The sequence below is a fragment of the Leptopilina boulardi genome, unplaced genomic scaffold (genome assembly GCF_019393585.1).
Source record: "Leptopilina boulardi isolate dan_hultmark-lab unplaced genomic scaffold, ZJU_Lbou_2.1 LbouV2_123, whole genome shotgun sequence".
Classification (NCBI taxonomy): Eukaryota; Metazoa; Arthropoda; class Insecta; order Hymenoptera; family Figitidae; genus Leptopilina; species Leptopilina boulardi.
Genome location: NW_026137667.1, coordinates 2,903,700 through 2,930,537, shown reverse-complemented (window position 1 = coordinate 2,930,537; position 26,838 = coordinate 2,903,700). Strand labels below are relative to the sequence as shown.

At 25.7% G+C, this 26,838-nt stretch overlaps 1 protein-coding gene across 2 annotated transcripts; it reads right to left on the bottom strand.

Annotated features, from left to right (window-relative positions):
* LOC127289939 (neural cell adhesion molecule 1-A-like) lies at positions 1 to 26,294 on the bottom strand. 2 transcript variants are annotated; one of them, XM_051318272.1, is made up of 11 exons: positions 25,964 to 26,294; positions 4,671 to 4,862; positions 4,234 to 4,595; positions 4,013 to 4,166; positions 3,644 to 3,928; positions 3,464 to 3,570; positions 3,193 to 3,388; positions 2,865 to 2,897; positions 2,757 to 2,783; positions 2,562 to 2,678; positions 1 to 2,486 (listed from the first exon to the last, which is right to left on the bottom strand). In XM_051318272.1, exons 1-10 carry the CDS (start codon positions 26,013 to 26,015, stop codon positions 2,593 to 2,595), a joined length of 1,494 nt encoding a protein of 497 aa, XP_051174229.1. In that variant the 5' UTR covers positions 26,016 to 26,294; the 3' UTR covers positions 1 to 2,486; positions 2,562 to 2,592. The 2 variants fall into 2 exon arrangements, with proteins under 2 accessions (XP_051174229.1, XP_051174237.1); XM_051318280.1 differs by lacking the exon at positions 2,865 to 2,897.
* Positions 26,295 to 26,838: the final 544 nt, after the last annotated feature.

Genomic DNA, 26,838 nt, shown 5'->3' with positions numbered 1-26,838 from the left:
TTCTCATATATTTTTTTTATTCTTTTATAAGGTTATACAACTTTATAACATTAAGGCAATGGTAAGCATTCCGCCAGAGAAATGGAACGGAATTAATTTTAAATAAATTCATTTCAAATGTTGGTTGACTTCAATTGAAATATTGCATCTTATATGACATTGTATTGCTAATTTATATAATATATATATAATGTTTCAAAATATCTTTTACAAATTTCAGTACATTTTTAAAATTATTCCCTGCTTAAAGTAAAATAATTTGTCTGTTTAGCTCTTTTGAATACATTTGGCGATAAAAAGTCTTATGAAAGTCAACTAAATAAGTACTTAGCATTTATTGAAAATTTCTATTTTGATTTTTCATTTGAATTCGAATTTTATGAAACCTAAGAAATTTTCAATAAGAACTACTATGCGTGATACACCTTTAAAAAAAAGGATTATAAGTAAAAAAAAAAAAAAAAAACCTTTCATCGTTTTATAAATGTATCACAAAAATAATGAAGATTTCGTAAATTAACGCATAAACATAATTTACAAATAGTATTTGAATAGTACATATTATAAGAAACTCTCAATCGACATCAGACCTAAACTGAACTAATTATTTCCTCTATTCAAATCTACATATAAAATTGCAAATGTATAATACAAATTACCGTATACAGAAGCTATACAGAAGCACGATTAGCGGTAATTTACATTATTAGTTTTTACGCTTAAATTTAATATAACTAATAATTATATTTCATTATATTTCGACTAAAGTCATTAATTAATTTAAAAAAAAAAAATTGAAACAAAGTTTGTTTAGTACGAAATAAAAATAATTATATTAAAAAATTTCTCTTAAAACATGATTTTATATTTTAAATGATGACTTTTGTCGAAATATAAATGACGGAATAATATTAGCCAAATTATTTTTCATGCATACAATTTATAATACGTGTCACACAATCACACAAACAGACATACACACATATTACATTAAATATCTTAGGTAACATACAATAGATTTTTTTCAAATTTAATTTGAAAGAAAATTTTTGAAATTAATTTTTTTTTTATTTATCTAAAAATGAATAACTTTTATATTTGAAAATTGGAAGATATCAAGCCAGCAAGAAAAATACGATTATCTCAAGCATACAAAAATAAATTACAATATAATAATAATAATAATAATAATTATAATAATATTTTTATATATGTAGACTATTATAGAGTTGTGAATACTATGAGATATTTGTATATATTTTTCAGGATTTCATATTTAATAAAAATATTCTTTATTCTTCGAAACTGTATTGTAAAAAAATTATTCTTTTTTTTGTATTATGTAATTAACTATTTACAATTAAAAATTTTAATCTAATACAATTCTTTCATTTAACATCTAGAATTTAATTCTAGAATATAAGTTTAATTGTAAATTTTTTCTTTTCGACCTACATGAATTTCCTGAAAATTGGAAGCGTATATTTAAGACAACAGTAAGTTGGTAGAGTCGATCGATAATTAATTTTTTCAAAGTGCAGAATTTATGAAAATGTAATATTAATTAGATTATATATTATATTGAAAAATATATATTTTTTTTATTGCATCTTTCTTTGTTTCTAGTTAGTTTGATCTATTAATAACTCCTCCAATACGGTTTATTCCAAATATACATATTTCCTTTATGTCAAAAATCAAAATAAATCTGCATGTTTTTAGTAATATAATAAAATTGCAATGATCAGAATTTTATAATAAAATTACGCTTCATTGTATTAAGTAATGGGAAAAAGCCGTAGGAGAGTTAGAGTGCTCTAAATTTGAATCAGTGAGAAAGTAACTGATTATACCAGTGACTGTACATACATAACTAGTTCATTCACTGCTAACCAGTGAAAACTCATTGACTCATATTCAGACAGTTTGTATATGTATAAAAATTAATGGCACACCCATAAGAGTGACGAAGCTTGTTGAATACAAACTGAATACTCTCATAAAAAGGCACTTGATACACTTTGAAACCAAAAAATTTTCAAAAGAATCCAAAATTATAATTTTCAATTATTCTTTTTGTTTATAAATAAAGAATTTTTTGTGTATAATAAAAAATTATTAGGTCATCATTTTAAAAAGTGACAATTTGAACGTTTTAAAATCGAACAATAAAATAAAAAGATTCTAGAGTACATATATTATTAATATATATAATCTTTCACTTGTTTAAATATCAATAAAGTAAAAGCTAAAATATACATGGACGCAATACGACAATTTATCGTATTATTTAGTTTTATTTACAAGAGATGTTATTCTAAAAAAAAAATTGCTGCGTTTTCAATTATATATATATGAAAAATATATGCTGCCTCTCTAAGACGATTATTCCAACAAAACTGATGGAAAACACCTGTTACAGGTACATTTTTTAAAAAATAATCTACCGTTCGTTGCTATAATATGCTTTGGCTGAAGCAATTTACCTGTGAATTTTTTAAATTCATTTATATAAAACGAATATATTTTCATTTATATTAAAAGTAAATTTGATTTCTTACCTACGTAGATTAAAATGACGTGGAAGGCGAATTAAAGATTTTTGCAAAGAACTGACACGACTAGAAGTGATGCTAATAAAAACATTATTGGTTGTGATGAAGATGCTCCATTTGGTCCTGCAAAAAATTACATATTTTTAATATTCGGCTCATTTTGATAATTAAATATTATTAAATAATAAATTTAGAACTTACCGATTCCTGCTTTTTGCAAATTATATCCTGTAAAAAAGAAAAAAATAAATGTATTATATCCATTGGAAAATTCTTATTTGAATAATTATAATGAATTTACAAACATACCACTTTCAACATCATTTGACATCAAAGGCATTGCTAAAACAAAAATTAAGTTCACAATTAGTAAAACTTTCTCTTTCTCTTTTAAATATAAAATTTAAAAAATATAATTATAATTATTTTTTTTTATAAAATATAATTTTCGATATTTTCAGAATATTAATAAAAATGTGAACTTAAATAGAATTTAGTTTATTATTTTTAAATTTCTTTAAAAAGAAAATAATTTTTTTCCTCTATATTTGTTCTTTTATTTTGTTAGTGGTTAGTTTGTTAATTTATGATTCATTATAATTAATATAAAATAAATTTTAAAAAAATCAAAACTTACGTCCTTCAATTGATTCTGCTATCGAATATTCGGACCAACCGAATTTATTTTGTGATCTAAGTTCAAAATGGTATGTATCAGGTTCCAAATTATGAATAGCGTGTTCAGCAATATATTTATTGACTTCATTTCCGGAAATAACTCTATTAGGCTTCTCTACTATCCAGTCACTGTTTTCATTTTTGCGATACCTCAACTAAAAAGAATATATATATTTTTTTAAAAATAAATTCAAAATTAGAAATTAAAATAGTAAAAGAAATGTCTTTACTTCATAACCGGTAATGGGTGAGAAACTTTCAACTTCCCACTTGAGAACAATAGTTTTATCATCATCTTTTAAATAACGTTCAAAGAATCTAGCTCTTGAAGGAGATCCTAAAAGGAAGAGAAAAATAATTAGTAAATATATATATAAACACTAGTTTACAGAAATATTTTTTTCTTTTACCAGTGAGTTCTACTTCTTTTTGATGAGTTCCCAAAACATTACTTGATCTACAAAGATATTTTCCAAAATCATGTTTTTGAATGTCCTTCAAGGTAAGATTATGAATATGTTTGCCATCTTTAATATCAATATGATTTGAATTGGAAATTAATTTTGAAGCATCTCCTTCTTTTTTGTACCAAGAAATATTTGCAACTGGAAAAGCATGAACAACACATGTTAAATTTGCAGTTTCTCCAATTCCACTGTGAACATATTCATGTAAAACCTCTACTTCAGGAGCATCTGCAAATAAAATAAAAATGTTAATTTCCCTTTTTATTGACTTTTAATTAATAATAAAATAAATTTTCAATTATCAATATTTACATCGAACTGAAACATCAATAACATTATGAAGAGGATCTCTTCCTGGACCAAAATCTGCCAAACATTGATAAAATCCAGCATGATGTCTGGTAGCGTGTTTTATGTGAACTTGAGCCATTTTATTTTGTCTCAATGTCGGATGCAATTTGTGACTCTGCAAGATAAAATATTTTATTTTATTAAATGAAAATTAATTTATTTTCTAGAAATTAGAAACTTACTCCATGAGTCCAGATAAGAGAAACAGGATCTTCTTTACTAACAATATTGCAACTCAACATTATATCTTCTCGTTCATTAACTGTAACTGATTTTCCAGGTGATATTTTCAATGTTTGTTGATTGTTACTAACACGAACAGTATATGTGACATTATTTGGATTATTTTCAATTGCAGCAACATTCAATTGACACACATAAGTTCCACTATCTTCAATTCGTGCATTTTTAATCACAAGACTGTTATTGTGAGTTCTGCTTATTCTCATTTTGTCCGATTCATCTTGAATTAAAGAAGCATCACCAAAAAATAATACATCATTGTCGCCTTTAATTTTTCTATTCCACGTTACCACTGGATCATCTAAAAATAAAGAATTATTATTATTATTATTAATTATTCAATTTAAAACATTTTTAATTGCAAAAACTTATTTACCTCCATTAACTGTTTCACAGGGTAGAATTATTTGTTCATCAGGAAAAACTTCAATAGTTGAATCTTTCGATATCAATCGAATTGGTTTACTATTTTCTTCCTTTGGATTATTAGTTTCAGAATCATCATCATCATCATCGTCAGGAGTGTCGTCTGCATAGTCCGCAGTTTTAACATTTGGGTATGAAAAACCTAAAATTATAAAAATACAAAATTAATATTCATAAGTATAATAGAAAATACTTAAAAATATTAGATTTTAAAACCTCGGATCTGATTTAAAGGCATAACAAGCATTTCTAATAATACCACACCCTATGTGTTATAACCACCCTTCAAGTTTAAATACAACTCCTGCTATTTTATTTCATCCTGTTTAAATTTTATTTGCGAGTCTTTTAACACAATTATTCTTTCTTCTTAAATAGGAAAAAAAAACACTTTGTAATGAAAATGAAGGAGTTGAACGCCCAACCTTTAGGTTTCATGATTTTTTTAATCACACCACACCTTTATTAAAAAAAAAAAAAAAAATAGGTCAAATTGTTACCAACACGTCACTTATCACTTGGCCTTTAAACTTTATCCAAATGAAGTCAATAAATTTATCTAGCCTATAAATTTATCTATAACCTATTAATATATTGGCTCCATCAGGAAATGACGAACGGCGTCAAAAAAAAAAAAAAATGGCCAATTTTCAATTTTATATAATATAAATCTAATTATTAACAATTATTAACATTTATAAATAAATTCACCATAGATAAATTTCTTAAACAAACTGCAAATGTGATTAAAAGAGATAAAAGATTTAGGTTAATGGATCTCTAGACAAGCGTGTTCAAGGTTTCTACCCTTATGAAAATATAACTTTTCCACTTTATTCAGTCTCAACGATGACTCAATCCCAATTCAGTCTCCACGCTATACAAACTATTATATAGATATAGTAATAAATCTATTTTCTTTTACGTAAGATCTTATATATCAAAAAAAAAAAATCGCGGAAAAAAAATTTAACACCGGAAGTGAGTAAATCTCTTTTTCTAATTTTATAATTCCTTTTTCTACAATCTTGTAGAGTATAAAATTTTAATTCTGAAAAATTTTAAATTTAATTTAAATTAAATTTTTAAATTGAAATTGAAATTAAATTTTTAAATTGAAATTTAAACTCCCACGACTTCATAGCAAATCAGAATCTGATAAAAAAAAATGCAAACTTTCAATATATTCTATAAAATTGAATTGAGTAGTCTATTATAAAAAATTTCCCTCTATTTTGGACACGTGCGTGTAAGTGTGCGCATTCAGATTACACCCACACACATACAAACATTCATCTCTTTATATATACTTCCGGAAATGTCCCTTTTCAATTGATTTAGGGGAGTGAAATACCAGACCTAACTTCTAAGTTATTGCTAACAATTTGTCAGGCTAAGCAACTGTCATATTTTGAGGCTTTCCTTTTGAAAACAGAGCAGATTATTTTATTTATGTATAAATATTTCCTTTTTTCAATGGTAGAGAAAAAAATTTTACTGTTAAAGTAAAAAAAAAAGTGATATAAAAAAAAAAGATTCACTTTTTTTGCAGTTTGAAAAAATATTTTCAATTCAAAAATTTGTAATTCCGGTTTCAATGTTTGAAATAATAAAACCAATAAAGGAACATATATTGAGCTTACATTTAGAATTGACGTTTAGAGTGAAAATCTCTTAAGCTGTAAGTTATGATTTGAATTTATATACACACACCCTGAAAAATAAACCACCCTCCATGAGACTGAGTCTAATCCTTGTGTCACATAACGTATATTAATCGCATATGTTATAGGGCAAATGTGCAGTTAGCTTTATTCTTTTCAAAACAAAATATCTTCATTTCAAATTTTTCAGTTAATTCCAGTTATTCGTCAAATGTAAATTTAATATTTTACAATTACAAAAAAAAAAAATACTTTTAAACGACAAATTTATACATGCGTTTACTTTTTGCATATTTTATGCACATGTGCAATTTAATTCCGTATGAAATTTAATTCCACATGTGTAACTAAATACTAAATAAGAGTGAAATATATCACACCAAGATATGCTTCCAAGGACCGCGTAATCTGACTGTTGAGCCAGTCAGGATAATCAAAACACAAGTCTAACAATTTTTTTTAACAATAAAAAATTAAAAATTTAGAAAAAATTTTACTGAATTATTTTTTTTTCGCCTTTTTGTTATCAAGGTTGAGAAAAAAAAAAATTCAAAAATCGGCTATTAACAAATAAATATTTCAATTTCAAAAAAATTATTTCAAATACTATTTATTTAATAAAAAAAAAATTATTTGGTTCAAGTAAATAATTATTTGATAGTCGTTTATTTGAATAAATTAAATATTTTTCTAGATATACGTATAACAAAAGGTGGAATTATTGCAGGCAATATGAATTAAATTTTATTAACGGTCATTCTGGTAGACGCACATACATAGAATGTATGATATGAGTGCGTCAATAAATATAAGTTCATTTAATTAAACTGAGTTTGCTTCAAGCAGTCCTCTCAGTCAAGACAAATTTAACAGTTGAAAAGATATAATAAGATTGTGCAAATAAAGTTCTTTGGATTTTGTATCAAAAAAAAAAATATTCCCGAACTTAAAAATATAGATTTCGACATTTAAAATTATAATAATTGAATTTTTTTTCACATAAAAAACTGATATGTGATGTAATTATGTAAATGAAAGAAAAAAAGAAAGAAATTCTCTAACAAAATGGTCAAGAGCCTTGTTGCAAAATTGTACGTAGGCAGAAAGCAAATATTTAATGAATTCCTTAAATAAAGGACCCTACAAAAAATGTATATACAAAATTTCGATTTTTTTAATATTGAAAATCTTTTTCAATTTTAATCCACAAAAATTGATCAAATTCTCCAAATTTCGATAAAAAAAAACCGCATTTTTCAAAAAGAGAATTGTTATACCAAAAATAGTTATGAAAACAAATTAAAATTAATTTCTATATATAATTAGTTATTATAAATTCACATGTCATAATTCGAATCTAATATTCCTGCCATGATTTTAGCAGAGTAGAATATCTAACACAATTTTAACGTCATACTGCCGGAGAGAGTTCGACGACCTAAAATAAATGTACTATGAATATGTATATGCAAAATAAATGTGGAGTCGAAATTCGTGTAAAAAGTTTTCGCCAGGGGTTAGAAAAGTTTAGAAGAAAAAAAACGAACGAACGAGAAACGATTTACATTCTTATCATTTCCTCAGGCATATTATTACAGATGAAAAAACATAATTAACATAAAAAAAAATTTTAATTAATAAAGTAATAAATTACTTCTAAAATAAATATAAAAATTGTGCTATGTTTTAATATATCGTGCGTGGGTATTTATAAATAGTTGAAGCGTTCCAAAATACCCTTCTCGAAAATTTGGACATAAAATTAAATACACATATGGTATTTTCATGCTCACATAAATTGAAACCCACATCATAACTATGTCATGTCACACCTTAAGAGAGGGTCATTCTAAAATGTTCGTTTAAAAGTTCACATAGCTTTTATAATACAAAAATTTTTAGTTTATTTTTTTCTTTATGTTAAAAAAAATATATTAGAATAAATTATATCTAAAACAGTAATTCTAATTATTGAACACCCTTTTATTGTAATAATTATACCGTATATACGAAACAATCATGAAAATAATTATTTTGTGCCCAGAGCGCGTAACACCCTTTCTCAATTATTACAGGGAAGCTATAACGTTGACTTGAACCTATTTTTTTTTTCTCATTCTTTATTTTAACCCGACTCAAAAGTCAACGAGAAGCAACCCATGGAAATGGAGCCTATTATTAGACGCGATCAGAATTTAGCACAAAGGGAGAGAGCACACTGCAGTTTGCCATCATGTTTTCGGTACTCCGTTACACTCTACCGATTTATATCGAGTACCAACAAATTTTAAGTGCTTATTGGAACAATAGCAAACAAATTAAATGTAGTCTTTTAAGACATACATTTTTAATTTAAATTAAAATATTTGTTTCTTTTCTTATATTATTTGAGAAAGTGACTATTTTTTAGGAATATCAAAGAATAATATTAAATGATCGATAATAATTAATTATTATAATATTAAATAATAATACTTATGTATTGTATAAAAATTTATTAGTTTATTTTGAACTACAATGGAATTTCATTTTGTGTTACAATAAAAAAAATGTGGTAACTTTAATACAAAATTTCAAAATATGATTCCTTTTTTTTTTTTGTTATTACACCTGGCAGCTGGTAATTTTATGCCTCAGTGCGGTTTAAACAGAAATTGTAATCGTCATTGTTTAACTTTACTCAATAATAAAAGTCAAATGTCAAAGTCAAAATGTTCGCGTAGTATAACCTTCAAATTATTTTGCATAGGAGTAGCGGAAAAAAAGTACAAAAATCGAAAAAATAAATTTCAAAATACTAAATTCGTTATAAAACTCAGTAATTTTATACTGAAAGTATAGAAAATCATTTTAGAAAAATGAATTTAACAATTTTTGCGAGAATTCACATATCGTAACCGAACTGTTTTATTAAAACATTAGCATTGTGTTAATAAGATAACTACATTCAGATTCTAATTGTTTGGGTACTTATCTCTTAGCAAAACTTGCGTACTATTTTTTTTTGGAAGTATGAAAATTCTAGACTTTCTCTAACAAGAAAGGGCCACTCCTTATTATACCTTTGTGTTGCGGTAATGTCTTTGGCACACCTTTAGAAGGAAAATAATTCTGAAATATTCCCCCTAAGGTGTAAAAACTAAATTTTATTAACAAAAATATATATATTGTTTTATAAATCCTAATTTTCTCAGTTTCCCTTGGAAACTTTTCAAAGAATAAAATTTAATAGCCTTTTTTCGCTAATTGAGTTAAATTCCTTTATATATATACTGGTCGAAAAATATATATGAGTCATTGTAAAGAGATGAGAAAAAAAAATCTCACCGTCATTACATAATATTTGGATAATTAAACATATATCATTGTATCTAATTTGTGCGTAGGGCGACTTTAGTCATCATATATATACTGTTGCTTCATTATTCTAGTCGCTCTATTAATATCCTCTACATTATAACTCAAGTGTCGCACGCGAGCTCCATTTTCCTATCAATATCAATGAACTGTGTTCTTCACATTTATAATTATAAAGAATCTAAAAATTAATTATACTCGAGATAAAATCTTATATATAAGTTAAGAAATACTTTCTTAGTCTACAATTTAATGCGCTATTATGCAAAAGTAAAAATAAACTAAAAATAATTTTATTATAAAAATAAATAAAAATTCTTATAGAAAGTATATATGATGATTTCTTTTAAAACCCTTAGGGTTTTTTGCGAAATCTATAAATTTATCTCCTGCGTCTCTCCCTACTGAAGTGGCAACGAAAACGAGTTATTTAATTCAGCGTTGACATAATTTTCCTTGGCCGAGAAACTATAATATTTTTGAAATATGTCTTGCCAATTTAAAATGAAATATCCTCTTTTTTCTGAATTTAATTATTTTCTAATAGAAAAAAATATCTCGGGATGTTGAGATATCAAGATATCAAGATAGCCAACAGGAAGAGAATTTGGATATTCCAAAGAGATATCTTTGAGATGTCCTCAGAATAAAACCAAAGAAAATTGTTAAGAGTTCATTTACGAGTCTGTCGTGGACAAGAGGAGAATATACAAACCCCCAGAATGCCGCGGGCGGTTCAATGCCCTTAAAGCATCTCTCTCTCTCTCGGTTGCATAGACGAGCCTTTCAATGGCCGACCACCATCAACGACATAAATGACAATTTCACATCTCATACGCATGAATTTTCTTAAAAATTCGCCAAATTTTATTTTAATTATTCTTCATAATTAAAAAAATTGATATTATATCTGTTAAAATTATTTTTTAAAAACGTTTAACAGTGATAAAATCGATTTTGCAAAATTAATTAATAAAATATTAAATTTTTATTTAATAAATATTAAATTAGTATTATTTAATAAAAAAATAAATAAATGAAACAATATTGTGATAAATGAGAGAGGGTTTAAAGTTGAAGAACTGAAACGGAAATCGACGCGACGTTGAAAGAAGAAATCATGTAAAAAAAAGAAGCTTAATGGCTCTTCAAAGACACATATTATAACGGGAAACAATGTCAAGTGCGTACGATACATAACTACGAGAGCAACGAATGATATTCTTTATCCAATATATGATATATACCTACTATAAAGTCGATTGGCGTTAGTCAACCTTCTTATTTGTTGGCCTCTCTCAATACAATGAGATTGCAAATCGCGATCAAGTTTAACGAGCTTAACAATTCTTGTGTCTCTATGTATCTTTTACAAATGAAATCATTTAATCATAATATTTTTACAAACTTCCAACTTTAAATTTTTATTCTTGTATAGAAAAAAACCATTTTCAATTTTAAATCTACTCTCTAAATCTGAATTAGTAAAAATGTTTACTAATTCTCACTTTTTGCTTTAGAATTAGTTAAATTTTACTAATTGTTAGTAAAAGTTACTAATAATTAGTAAAATTTAACTAATTCTAAAGCAAAAAGTGAGAATTAGTAAACATTTTTACTAATTCAGATTTAGAGAGCACAGAAAATTAAAAGGCATTAAAATAAGCTGCAACGCTTATTATTTTAATCCAATTTTGCTTATTTTAATACCAAAATGGATTAAAATAAGCAAAATTGGATTAAAATAATAAGCGTTGCAGCTTATTTTAATGCCTTTTAATTTTCTGTGAGTAAAAAGAAAAGGAATAATAATAAGAAAATAGAGAAAAGAAAAACTTACTATAAAAAATAATTATTTAAATAATTATTAAAACAGAAGAAAATTATTTTCCTTTCACAAAAATACTATAATAGAATTGATAAAATAGAAATGCGGAAAACGATGCAATTTACAGTCGGAATTTTTTTTTGTTTCCTGCGAATAAAAAAAAATTACCTAAACAAATTCGTGGCGCATTATTCAAATTTTAAAACATCGTGACCAACGTGTTGCGATCTCTTGCAGTTTGAATTATTCAAAGGGTCTTGACTAAACTTTCAGCAAAATATTTGCTATGTCTGCAAAATCCAACATTTATTTAGTATATAAAAAAATCTAATTCAATTTTTAAGAGATATGATCAATAATATATTAATAGATAAAACTTCAGTTTTATATTCAGGAAGACTTCAATGAGACATGTCTGCAATAAAATTGATGACTTTATTCTTGACAGGTTTTCATACAGACAGTTATAGATACTTATATGGTCATCTCTATCACGTAATGAAAATTGGTGTCGTTGCACTCCCATTAAAAAAAAAAAACCTATATAGAAATACTATTTTTAAAATTTTAATTTTAATTATTTAAAATCTTTGCAAAATTTTTTACTGCGAAATTAAATTTGATGGAGATATCAAATAGATATTAATAATAACTATAGAAAAATAAGAGGGGAAATATTGAATATCAAAAATTGATGAAATGAACAAGCTTTAACGAATCACGTATATATTAGGTTTGCAAATTGGAAAGGGAAATTTAAATAATTATGTTGCTCAACAGCATTGAATGTATCACCTCATATAATAGGTATACATTTATACATAATTCATGTCGGGCATTGAGACTTTCGAACACTCACGTGACAAGGGATTGGCAATAAATATCCGAGATTCTTTTATATATATATATATATTAAAAAGAAAGGAAAGGAAAAATGAAAATCAAAGAAATGCTACTTTATAGGTTGCGCTTACATATACAAATGAAACATCATTTTATCAATGAATGGAAATTATTCTTTACCGTGAAATCAATTCGTCAATTTCAGAAAGGAAAATTACAAATATTTCTCAAAATCAAACTCATAATATTTTAATTCAAACGCACCATATAATGATAAAATATAATAAATTGAAAGAAAATTTAATTTTTAATTATATACTTTTATTTATATATTGTAGGTGGAAAAATAGGTTTTGTGAAAATAACTGTCTGGCATTTAATAAAGTCTGATGTTAAAGGACTCTGACCCAGATTCTTCTGTAGAAGAATTCTCATTGAGTTTACCGGTTGCGTGACACCTTGCATGGAGGAATATGGCATATTTCATATTCGTTTATGTTTCTTGGTCATAAATTGATCAAGTAACTTTTCAGAACATAAATAACTATTAATGCCTTTTTTTTATTAGAAGAATTTACAATAATTATATAAAAAAAATAAGAAAATCGCAAATTCTTTGTGATTTTCCCATTGGAAAATTAAATTAAGTACTCTCTAAATCTGAATTAGTAAAAATGTTTACTAATTTGAATTAGTGACTCACTTTTTGCTTCTGAATTAGTTTTTTACTAATTGTTAGTAAAAGTTACTAATAATTAGTAAAATTTTACTAATTCAGAAGCAAAAAGTAAGTCACTAATTCAAATTAGTAAACATTTTTACTAATTCAGATTTAGAGAGTATTTAATTGACATGTTAAAACTGACAAAATCACTGCAAAATCACCTTAGGGAAATTATATCCATGACAGATTGAATTTATAATAAAAAACCTGTTTATCCTTTAAATGGTCTTATTGCTCACATATCTGTGCATGAATCAACTGTCAAGAAATAACAACCATGTAATGCATCTTTTCTTTTTTTTATTCACTTTTATCACATTGAATTTTCCAAGAATTTTGTACCAATCTTGTCGTTGTCATCAGTATTTTAATAAAAATGACTGTTCCAAGAAAAATTGTTCAGGTAACAATAATATATAATATATAATAAAATTAATGAAGAAATCAGTTCCACAAAAATAATGAGGAAGAATCAAGAGTATATATGAACAATAAATATTCTTCAATGATAATGAAATAAAAAAATATTTTTTTTATATTAAGTTATTTCCTCTTTTGTTTTATAAAAAAAATAGAAATCACTTAAATATTTCCAGAATCATTAATTCGATAACTAAAAAAAATAATAAATACCACTTTTGGCTAAAAATTCATTAATTTGAGAAAATGCTGATTCAACTACCCCTATATATATATATGTGGAGTCAATTAAACCATAGGGTCAAAAGGTTATTAAGAAACTCGTTGACAGCTGTGAATTTTTTCATTTACCTATATCACAATTTTTATACTCATACTTTTATATTCACATCCTATAATCGAAAGTTAAAACCATTTTTAGTAAAATATGGCTTTTCTTATATTGGTATAACTAAATCATCACAACCTAAATCTGTCAAAAATTTAACAGATTTAGGTCAAGAAAATTACATACATACGCTTTTTTAAGAAATTGTTTTGAATGCGCCGACAAGAAAAGGGGATCGAATGTGCGGGTATTAGGGTTTTTAAATTAATGGGAAATATCTATAAAAAGCCTATTCACAGAAATTTTAAGAGAAAATTTTATATTTTTTAAATATACAAAATTATTATTTATTATTATTACGTCAACTAAGGTATATGTATAATAATTTAGGATGAATATATAAGTGAAAGTGTGAGTATTTTCTCACTTTTGTATGGGAAAAATTAAAAATTCTTTAAACTTTTCAAGTTAATAAATATACGTTTCTAGAATTACGGCGCAAGTAATGTGATTGCAAAAGCAAGTATAACGTGCAGCAACTCCCAGTTTTCCATAATCATAGTAATTTCTCTTCGATCCAATCGACGTTTTTTTGTTTTTATAACCATTCTCCTATACAGATCCCTTATTAGTCTAGAAGAATCTTAGAATTGTTATATAGCTATAGTGATCATGTACTGACAGTTTTAGTCTAGGATACCAGAAGTATTGTTCGATCATGGGAGTACATATACTATAGAGAAAAGAGGAGGAGTGGAGTGAGAAGAGGTTTTTTTTTTTTTTTTGTAGAAGAGAAAAGGCGACAGCGAGGTTGCCAAGCCATGTTTACAATGGATATATATAGTGAAGAAACAAGCCCTTAAGTTTTCAATATACCGAGAAATCTCAAAAGGTTACGCGTCAATATTTCTGAATACATACATATCATGATTTAAACTAAATTTCAACTGTATATTCAATATTTAAATTGATATAAATATACATCGACTTGTTTTATTTTTAAAGAAAAAAAAGTACAAACATTAGGTACGTGCTCTTTTAACGATACAAGAGTCTTGTTCTGTCGCAATATATAAGAAATATATTATGTGCGAGAGTAAAAGCAATTAAACAAAAGAGTTGAAAAATCTGAAAATAGAAAACAGAATTTTTTCCCCCATTTTTCGAAAGTACATCCGTAACTGTATGTCACATTTGCTGTACAAATAGTAATTTTTTCCTAGAAGTTATTTTAGTCACACTTTTTTTAAAAAAAAACAAATGTAACATAATGATCATTAAGCATCAAGTTCTACATATTACTGTGAAATTACCGTTGAGCAATCGTCATTCTTGCTGTTTACGACAATGACCAATGCTAATTTGCATTTATATGTTTAAAGTAAAATACCACTCGCGAGGTTAGACGATAATATGCGATAATAAATTATCTTCCAAGTTTTTTTTATTTTTCATTCCAAAAGGTTCTACTAAAAGAAAAAAATTGCATCAGGTATTAACTTATATCTCGCGTGGGAGATTTAACTCAAGGTATATGTAAACAAAAAAAAAGAGGAAATTAATTATTCTAGAAAAATGTTCCATGTAGGTATCATCTTTGATAAAAAAAAAGAATTGATTATACATTAAGAAAAAAATTGATTAAATCGCTTGACTATTTTCAAATAAATATTTATTTACGTTAATTAAATGGTATAAATATTTATTTGAAAATAGTCAAGCGATTCAATCAAATAAGTTTTTCTGTATACAAATAACAATTAAATTTTTTTCAAATGCATTTTACATACATTTTATATATATATATAGTATAAGAAAAGCAGCGGCACGCTTTTAGTTTTACGCCACTTAAAAAGCAATTTATAATTAATTAGTAAGATGTTCAGAACTGACTTATTGAAGGTTTCATTCAGAAACATTATATATACATATCCTCTCCTTAAGTCATGAAATGTGCAAAAGAAATTCAGTCAGCGTGAAGTAGGTACGTTTTAAATCACATGTGTTACGTATTACCGGAAAGCCTCTTTGGTCAATGCCATATATACTAAGTTTCTTCTCAACATCATATGTATTATTATTCAACAATAAAAAATTTACATTTTTCCAAGTCTCTTCTATTTTACCAAAAATAGAAAGTTTTCAAAATTATACCTTTTATTATTAACGAGTATTTTATTCAACTATTTTATATTTTGTAAATATTTATTATTTTATAGACACAGAAAAATACATAACTTTAGCTGATTTAATAAAATATTTACTTCAGTAAATGTTTTTATCATTTTCATACCGCGGTTTTATTATATTTTCTTTTCGCCTATGACTATGTGTAAACTTTTAAATTATAAATACACATTTATTTAAATATAGTTCAAAACATCGTTTTAAATGTAGTTTGAAAGAAAAAAAAAATCAATTACTGTATTCTCAGTTTATAGCCAGAAAAATAAAAGGCACTTGCGTTTATGTGAAAAGTAATAAAATGTTTCATGAGTATGAAATCTTTTAGGTTTCTATAACCACTTGAAAACAATGAAATCTTTTATTCAAAACAAAAAAAAAAAAAAGAAAATGTGTGAACCAATTTTGTTATACACACATATATAAAGTAACATGAGTTCTATAATAATTTATGTTTCCCGACTCTAGACGTTGATGACATACATCTGTAATAAAATACTGTGGTCAGGACATTAGGTTCAAAATAACCATAAAATTTGAAACCAAATCGTTATTCGTATTATAAGAAAATTGATAGTTCATGTATCGCAATTATATTTATTTTTCACTTACTAATTAAATATTAAAAAAAAAATGTTAATTCTCGACTTTTAAGACTTTATTCAGTGATTATACATTAGAAGCAAATAAAATGAGGTTCCAAAGAAGCTAGAAATTACCTATTATAGTCATTAATCAGTGAATTAGAAATTTTACAACTCAATAAAAAATTTTATTATCTTATTAATTTTACACAAGTGTCAAGTATTTTCATTATATTATTAATTATGATTATAAAAAAGTTAATATCATTTTATGTTTTTTAGAAAAAATTGAATTTACATAAATAAATACGAAAAGAGAGAAATAAAGAGAGAGAGATTTTCAATCAAATCTGGCTGACAGTTCTTAAAAAAATATATTCTCAGGTAAAACTAATTTTTTATGCTTTACAGTGCATTTAGTATTTTCTACTTTCGGTGCAAAGAGAGCAAAGATAATAGCAAATGGCTTGTTGTAAAGATAAGAATTCTACCTGTTGACACTGATAAGATGCGACTGCAGAGGCGAAGGAATATGTAAGCGTCTAAAAGTAAATTCTTGGACGAAACCGAGTCAGAGAACTATTATATATGTTTATATATAAATATATTTCAAGTATCGAGACACTTATACATATACAATAAAAACCTATTAAGAAAACTTGTATCTATCTCATTCGACGCTCGTTTCATTATACAAAAGCACTTGAAAAGGACCACCATGGGAAAAAAGTACAATTTTTTTGAATTTCGAAAAATTTTTTAAAAACTATTTCAAAAGTCTAAATATATTTATAACAATTATAATAATTGACAGAAAGAGTGAAATTAATCAAAAATCAGTAAATTTGTAGAAAAAATTCTCTTTGATTTGATTCATGCCTTAACAATTTGCACATATTGTGCTCGAACACACATATAACAACTAAAAGTGAGGGTAGAAGGCAATCCTGAAAGAGGTCTTGGCAACCGCGCTGTGGTTCTGAGACGGTCCAAGGTGAACGATCACAGAATGCAAAGGAGCCGCGGTTATATTAGTCCTTGAACTAGGGTTAAGAATGGAACGACACCGATTTTGTATAGAAGTGAATTAACTTTCTTTTTTTTTTTTCTTTTCTCAAAACAATCTGATTACTTTGAACTTTGTCTTTTTATTCTCAATTACTCTAATTCTTGTTTTTTTCTTCTTTTTACATATTTGCTTGAGACAAAATAAAACACCACAATAAAAATGAAATTGTATTCCAATTGGAATTTGATGCTTACGCTGATTAAGCAAAAACGCACAAAAAATCGATTGAGAAACTACAAATGAAAGAATTTTTTCAATATGTTGAAAAAAAATTTTTTACCAATAACTTTTTGTCAGCATGAAAACATCACGATTTCCATTGCGGTTTATAAAGAAGTTTTATTAAAAGGGCACACGTGTTCAATCGAGGAAGTTTATATAACGATATCAAGATTCTTGAATGAACCCAACAATCTGACTTAATTGTATAGAGACATAAGTGCTGCCAGAACTCATCAGTCATGCCAATATCCGGTTCCGATATTTTCGTTATACATATATGAAGGGTAGAATGACAAAAGGGGTCAAGCGCCAATTCACTGTTTTTACAGGAAGTAAAAAAAACATTTTTAAAAATTTTGCAGGTCATTTAAAAAAAAACTGAGAAAACCGTTTCGATATATTAATATGTTTTAATAAATAAACAACAATTTGTTGAAATAAACCTACATATTAACGATAAAATTAAAAAAAACTGTGGTTCCTTGAGGTTATATCAACTGCGCACATTTTCTTTAAACATTAATTATAAAAAATATATACAGTTTAAAGAAAAACTGGAAAATTAGTTTCTTTCTATGGAATCGACGAAAAGAATAGAAAAAAAAATTCCTTTAAAAAATTGTTTGTTTTCAAGAAAATTAAGAATTAATTGCTTGCTTTGGAATTGAGCAATACTTTCATCTTTAAATTCAATTGTTCACTTAGTATAACCATAAAAATATTTAAAAATTAATAACAAAATGATTTTAAAATTGTTTAAAATTGAAAATACATTATTATTATTATTAATTTTATTAATTAAAATATTATTAAAATAAAATTAAAATAAAATATTAAAATAAAACCTAAAAAAATAATATTTTTTTTTTATTTTGATAATATTATTGACTCATCACTTTCTTTTGTTTTTCAATCAGGTTGCAATAAAGTAAATTTGAGGCTATTTTATTAATTTAATTTTTATGAAAAACTGATTTAAATACGCAATAAAAAAGGAAATCCTTCTACAGAAATGTGTAAATGAATTTTCTTGATTTTTTTATGCAAAAACCTCATTTTCGATAAATTGGCGCTTGACCCCTTTTGTCATTCTACCCTTCATATGTATATATGACTATATATATGTTCGGATCTGACTAATTGAACATTGTTAGTAAAATTTCTGTCAAAAGATATGTCATTACTTTTTTTTATGAATGACATATATTTGTTGTTTTTAGAGATTTTATATTTGCTATGACATTTTCATTAAAAATAAAACTGAAGTCAGAAATTTATTTTCAATGGATGATGAAATATCAAATAAATGGATGAAATATATATATATATATATATAAGATTAGAAAAAAAAATGTGAAAAATCGATTATAATAGGTGTTAAAAAATGATTGAGAAATTCGAACAAGTTATATATTAACACACATGTTTCCTTGGAAGAAACTGGAATTTCAGTTGAGTGAAGCTAAAATATATATATGTATATATAAGCTTATGACTCAAACCTTCTGAATGTGGTTAAACACCCGCTTATTCTCGCGTTATCGAGGGTCTGAGATTGATTAATGCCACTAATGATAATGACAATGACCCTTCATCTTCATCAATTTTAGCATATATCTTTCTGCTTTAAATCATTCTCAATTAAAAGGTATAATTGCCACTTTTTCAGAAAAATTCTCTAAAAGAAACTTTTTAGAAAGAATTTCTTATTGCGGAAAGAATTTGTTTTTAGAAAGAATTTTCAGAAAAGTTAAAATAATTTTCTAAAACAATATTTTTTTTTTTTACAAAGTACTTGCGTATTTTTATAGGTTAATTACAAATAAATTAAATTTGAAAAAAATGAGAATTATAAAAAAAAAATCGTTATGCAATAACACCTGCTATTGATTACTCTTTAGAGTCTCATTATATATTGTCTTGTTATTATATGTACATAGAACTGTCTTTCCAATATAAGTGAACAGTTAAACTGTCAATGAGTAAACAGTGAATTGAGGGTATATGTATAGAAGCTACTTGCGTAATGTCTTCACAGACGCTCTTAATTAAATCTTTTCCCAGAAAATGCCAGTCACTTCATTCATGTTTTTTTTTTTTTTTTTAAACAAAATGATATCTTGTATTACTTTGAATAAACTGTATAAATAATATAATGCACTTTACAGAAAGTAAAGTGTACTATAAATACATTTGTGAGACGTGTTTTCATATATGATTGCGGTAAAATTTAAAAAATATTTTTAAAAAACTTTATATATTTAAAAGAAAATTAAAAAAAATAGTTTATTTAACTGATATTATGAAAATAATCGCATTATTAAAGAGATAGTCAAAGGAAGTAATGAGTGAATTGATTATATTGATTGACTGAATTGGTGTGAGCAAATGTTTCTACACACATGACATAACAGTATTTTAATTAATGCTCATAGTTAGTATAGTGTGTGCAACATATATCTATATAACGATGAACTGACTCTTCTTGATGATTTCAATTTAATGCAATCATTTGTCAAAGAAGTTGCTTGCTTATCTCTTAAAATACTTCTCATCTCAGTTTACGAGCTTAATTATCACAAAAAAAATAGGTGGGATTCTATTTAAGGAATAAGAATATCACTTATACTTAGAAATCGCGATAAAATTATTTTATTTAAAAAAGAAAGTTGCTATTTTTTGCAATATCGTTTTTTAAAGAATAATAAAAAAAAAAGGAAAATGTCATTTAACAATAAAGGTTCCGTACACAAAGTGGGCGGCCAAATAAAACAATTTTAGGCCATTTGACTATGTGAGTAGTGTGTGGCAATCGATGACATCATCTTTAATGCTCGCATGCTCTTTGCACACACATATATATGCATGTTGAGAATATGCTGTGTGCTCATTTAATTTCTGACATCATCGACGGGATTTTTAGGGGTCCACTGTTTTACAATCATTGAGTAGTGAAGAAAAGATTAAAATTAAAATACTCCCAGTGACTTACAAAGGACTCATTATTCGTTTTTACCAATATAAGCTCGTCAATGTAAAGTATGCGCCATTAAAGAAATTTATTTTAAAAAAATAAATTTACAATAAAAAATTATAAATTTTTTGTCTTGCTACTAAAATTATTCAAACAGAAAATATTTTATAGTTATGAGTATAGTCGTTATCTTATCTTTTGAATTGTGAAAATTATAATCATGATATAAACTAGATATAAGTGAACAATATTGATTGTTAGAGAAGCGTGTGTGTGGTTTTTTTTTGTCACCTTAAATTACGACTCAACTTTCGGATGCGATTCAGTCGCGGAAGTGAAGCCAAGCGTTTAGTAACAACGAGACGAACGACAATGGCATCGACCTAGATAAACAGGGTAGTTTGAACGGAAACCGTAAATTTTATTAGCAAAGTTCTGTTTCAACGGGGTTGTTGCGTTGGAATTGAAATGCGTCTAATGCCCCCACAATATCCACGATGACGTCATTCTCACCACCATCTGTGGTTTTGAATTTATCACCATAGCGAAATGCGCGACATTCTCTCTTTCTGTACTTTTGTTTTAGCAAAACCGTAATGGTAACGCTAAAATACTTGAAGAAAAAAAAATATTAAAAAATATTTTAGCGTCACCATTCTTTATGATTTTTATTATTTTCTGCGGACACAAAATTTTCATATTTAAATAAAATGTTCTGTAAAAGTATGTATATTATTACTATTTTCTTCTTCTAAACAGTAAAGTACTTAACGGAATGAATGAATGAATGAAATAAGCGGAAAAGAATAAGAAGAAAAAGAATATATCAATAGGAATGTGAATGGCATATATACTATGTATGTATAATCCTCGTTGACAGTCTTTGGTTTTACTATATACTATACGTGCATATCAACTTTCAACAACCCTGGTTATGTGAGACTTGGAAATATTTCCTCTTATTCTCGGGGTTTGAGAAAGAGAGAAAGAGCTTTATGCCTAGAAGCCAAACAAGAAAGCAGAGGAATGCAAGAAACATAAATACATGTGCTGCGAACTAAAGGCTTCATTTAGCACGAATTTTTCGAATGAAACGTTGATTCAATTTTAATTTTTTTTTTTTTTTTTTAATTTAGTTTTTATAAATTTAAACAATAGTTACCGTAAAACGGGGTTATTTCGCTCAGTGCGAGTAAAGTCGCTCACCCATTTTTTTGCTTTAAATTTGATTTAAACTAAAATTTAGTATTTCTATTAACAAATTTAACATTTTTACCTGGTAATAAAGGTATTAAACTTAATTTTAAAGCTGAAATAAAGCATAAAAGTGGGTGAGCGAATTTACCCGCAATGAGCGAAATAACCCCGTTTTACGGTACTAATACAGAAATAAAATAATTATTATTAGTGACAATTTTTAAATTAAAAAATTTTTAAGTGTCTGTTTGTCGCATCGATAATTTAACATTTAGTTAAACTAAAAATATCTAACACGATTGAGATAAATACAGTACTTATATATACCAATGTCTGCGGTGGGCGTTTTATTAATAGTTGCGAATTACTAGATATTGACCAATTCCGAATTTTAAAATTATTTAAAAGTATTTTATATTTTATTTTATTTTACTTCTTTGAAATTAAGGGCATACAATTTTCCCAATGTGCAATAAATTTTATCTAAAAAAAAAAAAAATAATAAATAAAATAGATTTTGGAGACAGGAAGCAAGGGTGGTCTGATAGAATAGGACACACGGAAAGTGAATATATGATGTCATTCTTTATGCTAGTCTCACGCAGGCAAGCTGTCCTAAATACAAATTCGGATCGTCAGAATTTGAACGTTCAGCTGGGAATAAACGTGAGTCTATTAGCATTCGCATAGGGATAGGTATTGCTTGTTCGTTCGAAAATCTTCCTCTCACTAAATCAAAAACAGAAATACAGTGAAAGAATCAAAATAGCTATTTAAATATTTATTTTACTTTTTTTTTAAATCTAATTTCTAGTACACAAAAAATTTATTTAATTTCAAAAAATACACTCACTGAATCAAATTAATTTAGATTTATAGAAAATATATAGTAAATGATTATTTTAATCCAAGGAACGAATAATCATTTGCAAAATACCAAGAAATGAAAACTAGGCATTTTAAAATTATCAAACAGTTTAGAAATTTTATATTACTGATTATTCTATAATTTCACGAAATCATAAAATAACTTTTAGAATGCTAAGAAATGTAATGTTTTTTTAATTAAATGATTGATTTATAGCGCCAGTTGTTATCTAAATTTGAATATTAAAAAAGTGAAGGAAATCGAGAAAATATGTTAACTTTTGGAGCTAGAAGGAATAAATTAAGTAAAAGAAAATAATGTTCTCATGCGGGTACTCCTATACTTTTTTTTTTTTTTTTTAATAAAGATCAATTACTAGACTATTAGTAATGAAGATTAACTAAGTGTAATACATTTAATAGAAAGACCTAATTCACAATCAAGGTGTCTCAATACTGAAATAATAATAAAATCCATATAATATAGGAATTTATAAGAAGAATTTTCAGAATCTAAGATTTTTATTGAAGATTTTATGACTCAAGTTCCGTTTTCTTTTAACATTTCTAAAGCCTCCAAAAAATGGTAACAATAAAAGTTTTGAAGAAATTTAAGTGGAGATGAAACATGCGGCTAACCAAATAATTGTTAATGCTGGTCAGCAGCAGCAGCAGCATCAGTTCTTTTTCGATGGTCCATCTGCTTTTGGACCTTACAATCAGTTGTAATTCTACCTGAAAATGCTCACCTGGTCTTCGCACAAGATTTTTTCTCGAACAAAAACCATTACTACTTTTTCGTTTATCTTATTTTCAGTCCATTCACGTTTTTCAAAGATGTGTGGCAACGCATACATACTTGCTTATGGCTACCTGGTATTCCAGGCCTTCTTTTGTCAAGCAAAATTCTCTTTATCTCGTATTCTTTACATTTTTGCGCGATTAACAGATTTCTATTGAAATTAGTTAAAAGAAGATGTATTATTTTCACAGTAGAAATTTTTTTTTATTTTCAATATTCTTAACAGGTATTTAAGACACTTTTCTCATACAAAAACAAAAATAAAATAGAACTATTTTCTTTTTTAAAATCTCAAAACTAAGAAAAAAAATTACATTCGTTATGAAAGTTAATTGCAAATAATAACAATCTGATTAATGGAATTAACATTTTAATGTCTTTTCTATATGTCAGGTATTTACATACAAAAGTATGTATTATGTTATTCATTCACAAGTGTATATATACTTTAAAATTACATATGAGGTAATTATTAGTCACACGCGGATCTCTTTATCCATTCTATGCGTGACTATTTTAATATTAATAACAACAATTGTTCGATAAAATGATTGTAATAATAATATAATTTTACTCGTATGAATTTTTTAAATAAAAAAAAAATCTTTTTTACTTCAAAAAAATAAATAAATTTCTTTGATATATATTCGCATGCTTTCAAGTCAAAAGTATTTCTCTGAACCTATAAAATTTTACGACCTTCATATCAGTTTTCGTTTATATATGTGAAGCAATAAATTAATTTTACGCTAATCGATTTTGATTAAAGTTTCTTTTATAGATTTTTTAGACCTGTCATTTAATAAAGAATATTTTATTAATATATAGTTTTGAAAGGAATATATGAAAATGTATTTAGACAATTTATAAAATATTTAATTTATATTATCAATAAACGATCTAAAGCGATATCAGTGATGCACTAAAATGCAAACATCGATAGGAATGCTTGTATATATTGCGTGAGCTAAAAGACCAGATCCGGTTTTCAAATGTCGCCTCAAGCGCGAAAAGCAATTGCTGCTCTTTCATTGCGCACAAATGCAACAATTACACACAATTTTATCAAAGTTTATGTTCAATAAGACGGTATTAATTTATATTGTATTAACAACTTAATTCTAACTGAGTTCTAAATGAGAAATGAAGATTCAAATCCATATAAATGATTTACAATTATAACAAAATAACACCTTATATGAATTATAATAGAAAACCGTTTTCTCAGATTTTCAAAACGTTATATGAAAATGATTAAAACATAATTATAGAGAAATAAAAAATTTTGAAGAGCGTTTCTTTCTTTGATATATAGGAATATATAAAAAGATGATTGCCTAGCTAATTTAGCATCACAAATATTTGTCAATAAATATGATTAATAATTATTAAAATCACTAAACAGGGACGTAAGATTATGTAAGAAATATATTTTTGAATAAGAAAGTAAAATTAATTCACGATCAATAAATAATACATATGAGGAAAAAAATCTTTACTACCAAAAAACTTTCTCTCTTTAAGGATTAATTTTTTTTCATAAATTTATGAAAAAAAAAAAAAATTCTGTGAATTTAAAAGATAAGGCCTAAATTTGGAAGTATGTTTGCTGTTTAATTAAATCGACTCATACTCCAGACTTGAAGTCATATATTTCATATGTAAATGAAGAACAAAATTATTTTTTATTACAAAAATCAAAATTTCTCAAAAACCTATAACCCATCTTTCTTATTACAAATAGTAAAAAAAAATATTTTAATTTACCCTTAAAATGACAAGTAAAATTTTACCTTATTTTACATTCATGAAAAATAAATCAAATTTCTTTCCACAATTAAAATTTTATTTTTAAAAATTCCCTTTAGAAAAATTATTTTTACATTGAAAAAAAAATTTATTTGATTTAAATACTCTTATCAAATAAATATTTACTTGAATTAAATAATTTTTATTTGAATTAAATAAATTGTATTTGAACCAATAATTTCTGTATTTGAAACAAATACGATTTAATTGGCTTAAATAATAATTTCAAATAAATAAATATTTATTTGATAATATTGTCAAGTAATCGAGTATTTGAATCAACTAAATATTTTTTTTTTCAGTGTAGGATAAAAAATATTCCCCTTGTAAATTGATTTAAAAAATTTTCATTGCTCAAAAAATATACAAACCTCGTGTAAAAAGCAGAACAAGAAAGATCGTTAAAACTCCAGATCTATTCATTTTTCACAAATTATAGTTATTAAACTTTAGGTAAAAAAAAAAAAAAAGAACACAGACTATAACAATATATCACCTATAACCACAGGATTTTTTCACAAAATTGTCAAATGTTCGAAAATTTTCAAAAAATGAACCTAAAATTCTAATAAAATTTCAGGTAAGTAATGCAAGTAGTGTAAAAAAATTTAATGACGAATCAAACCGAGTATCATCAAAGAATCTATTAAATCCCTATAGGAAGCGCACCTACTTGATACTAACTGAGAGAGAACTGAACTCGAACCAGAGACTTTTTACGGGGACCTGCGCGAACTAGTTGCGCATTAATAAAGCGCGCCGGCTTTCGCCAAATAGTTCCCAAACAACTTACATATATATATACACTATAATGTAAAATTAAATATTTCGTAATATTTTCCTAAAGATTTTTTTTTTCCTCCACTTTTATATATATTATAGAGTTTATCATCTTTGTGAATCATTTCTTTTTATTGAGTGTGCAAAAATAATGATAACCTTTGTAAAGTTCGACAAATAACCAGATTTACCAAAAAAAAAAAAAGAAAGATATAAATGATAAATTTATTACTCAATAATATAAATTTAACTCCAATTAAGTTACGACAATAAAAACCAAAAAAAAAAAAACACGTTTTTAATAAATGCAAATAGTGCAAAAATAAATGGAAAAACTAATAAATTGAAAAATAATAGTTTATCCATCTAGTTTTACAGTAAATATAGACAATGTAGTGGGCGGATTTTCAAAACTAGTGTATATATATACTATATGGATCATAATAAATCATATGTTTAACTCTAG

Bases quoted from the DNA above. Each gene is read 5' to 3' on its own strand.
- LOC127289939 (XM_051318272.1), bottom strand. From the start codon at position 26,015: ATGAATAGATCTGGAGTTTTAACGATCTTTCTTGTTCTGCTTTTTACA. The intron at 4,863-25,963 runs GTTTGTATATTT...TTATAATTTTAG, and splicing joins TGTTCTGCTTTTTACACGAG to GTTTTTCATACCCAAATGTT. The intron at 3,389-3,463 runs GTAAAGACATTT...TATTCTTTTTAG, and splicing joins CACCCATTACCGGTTATGAA to TTGAGGTATCGCAAAAATGA.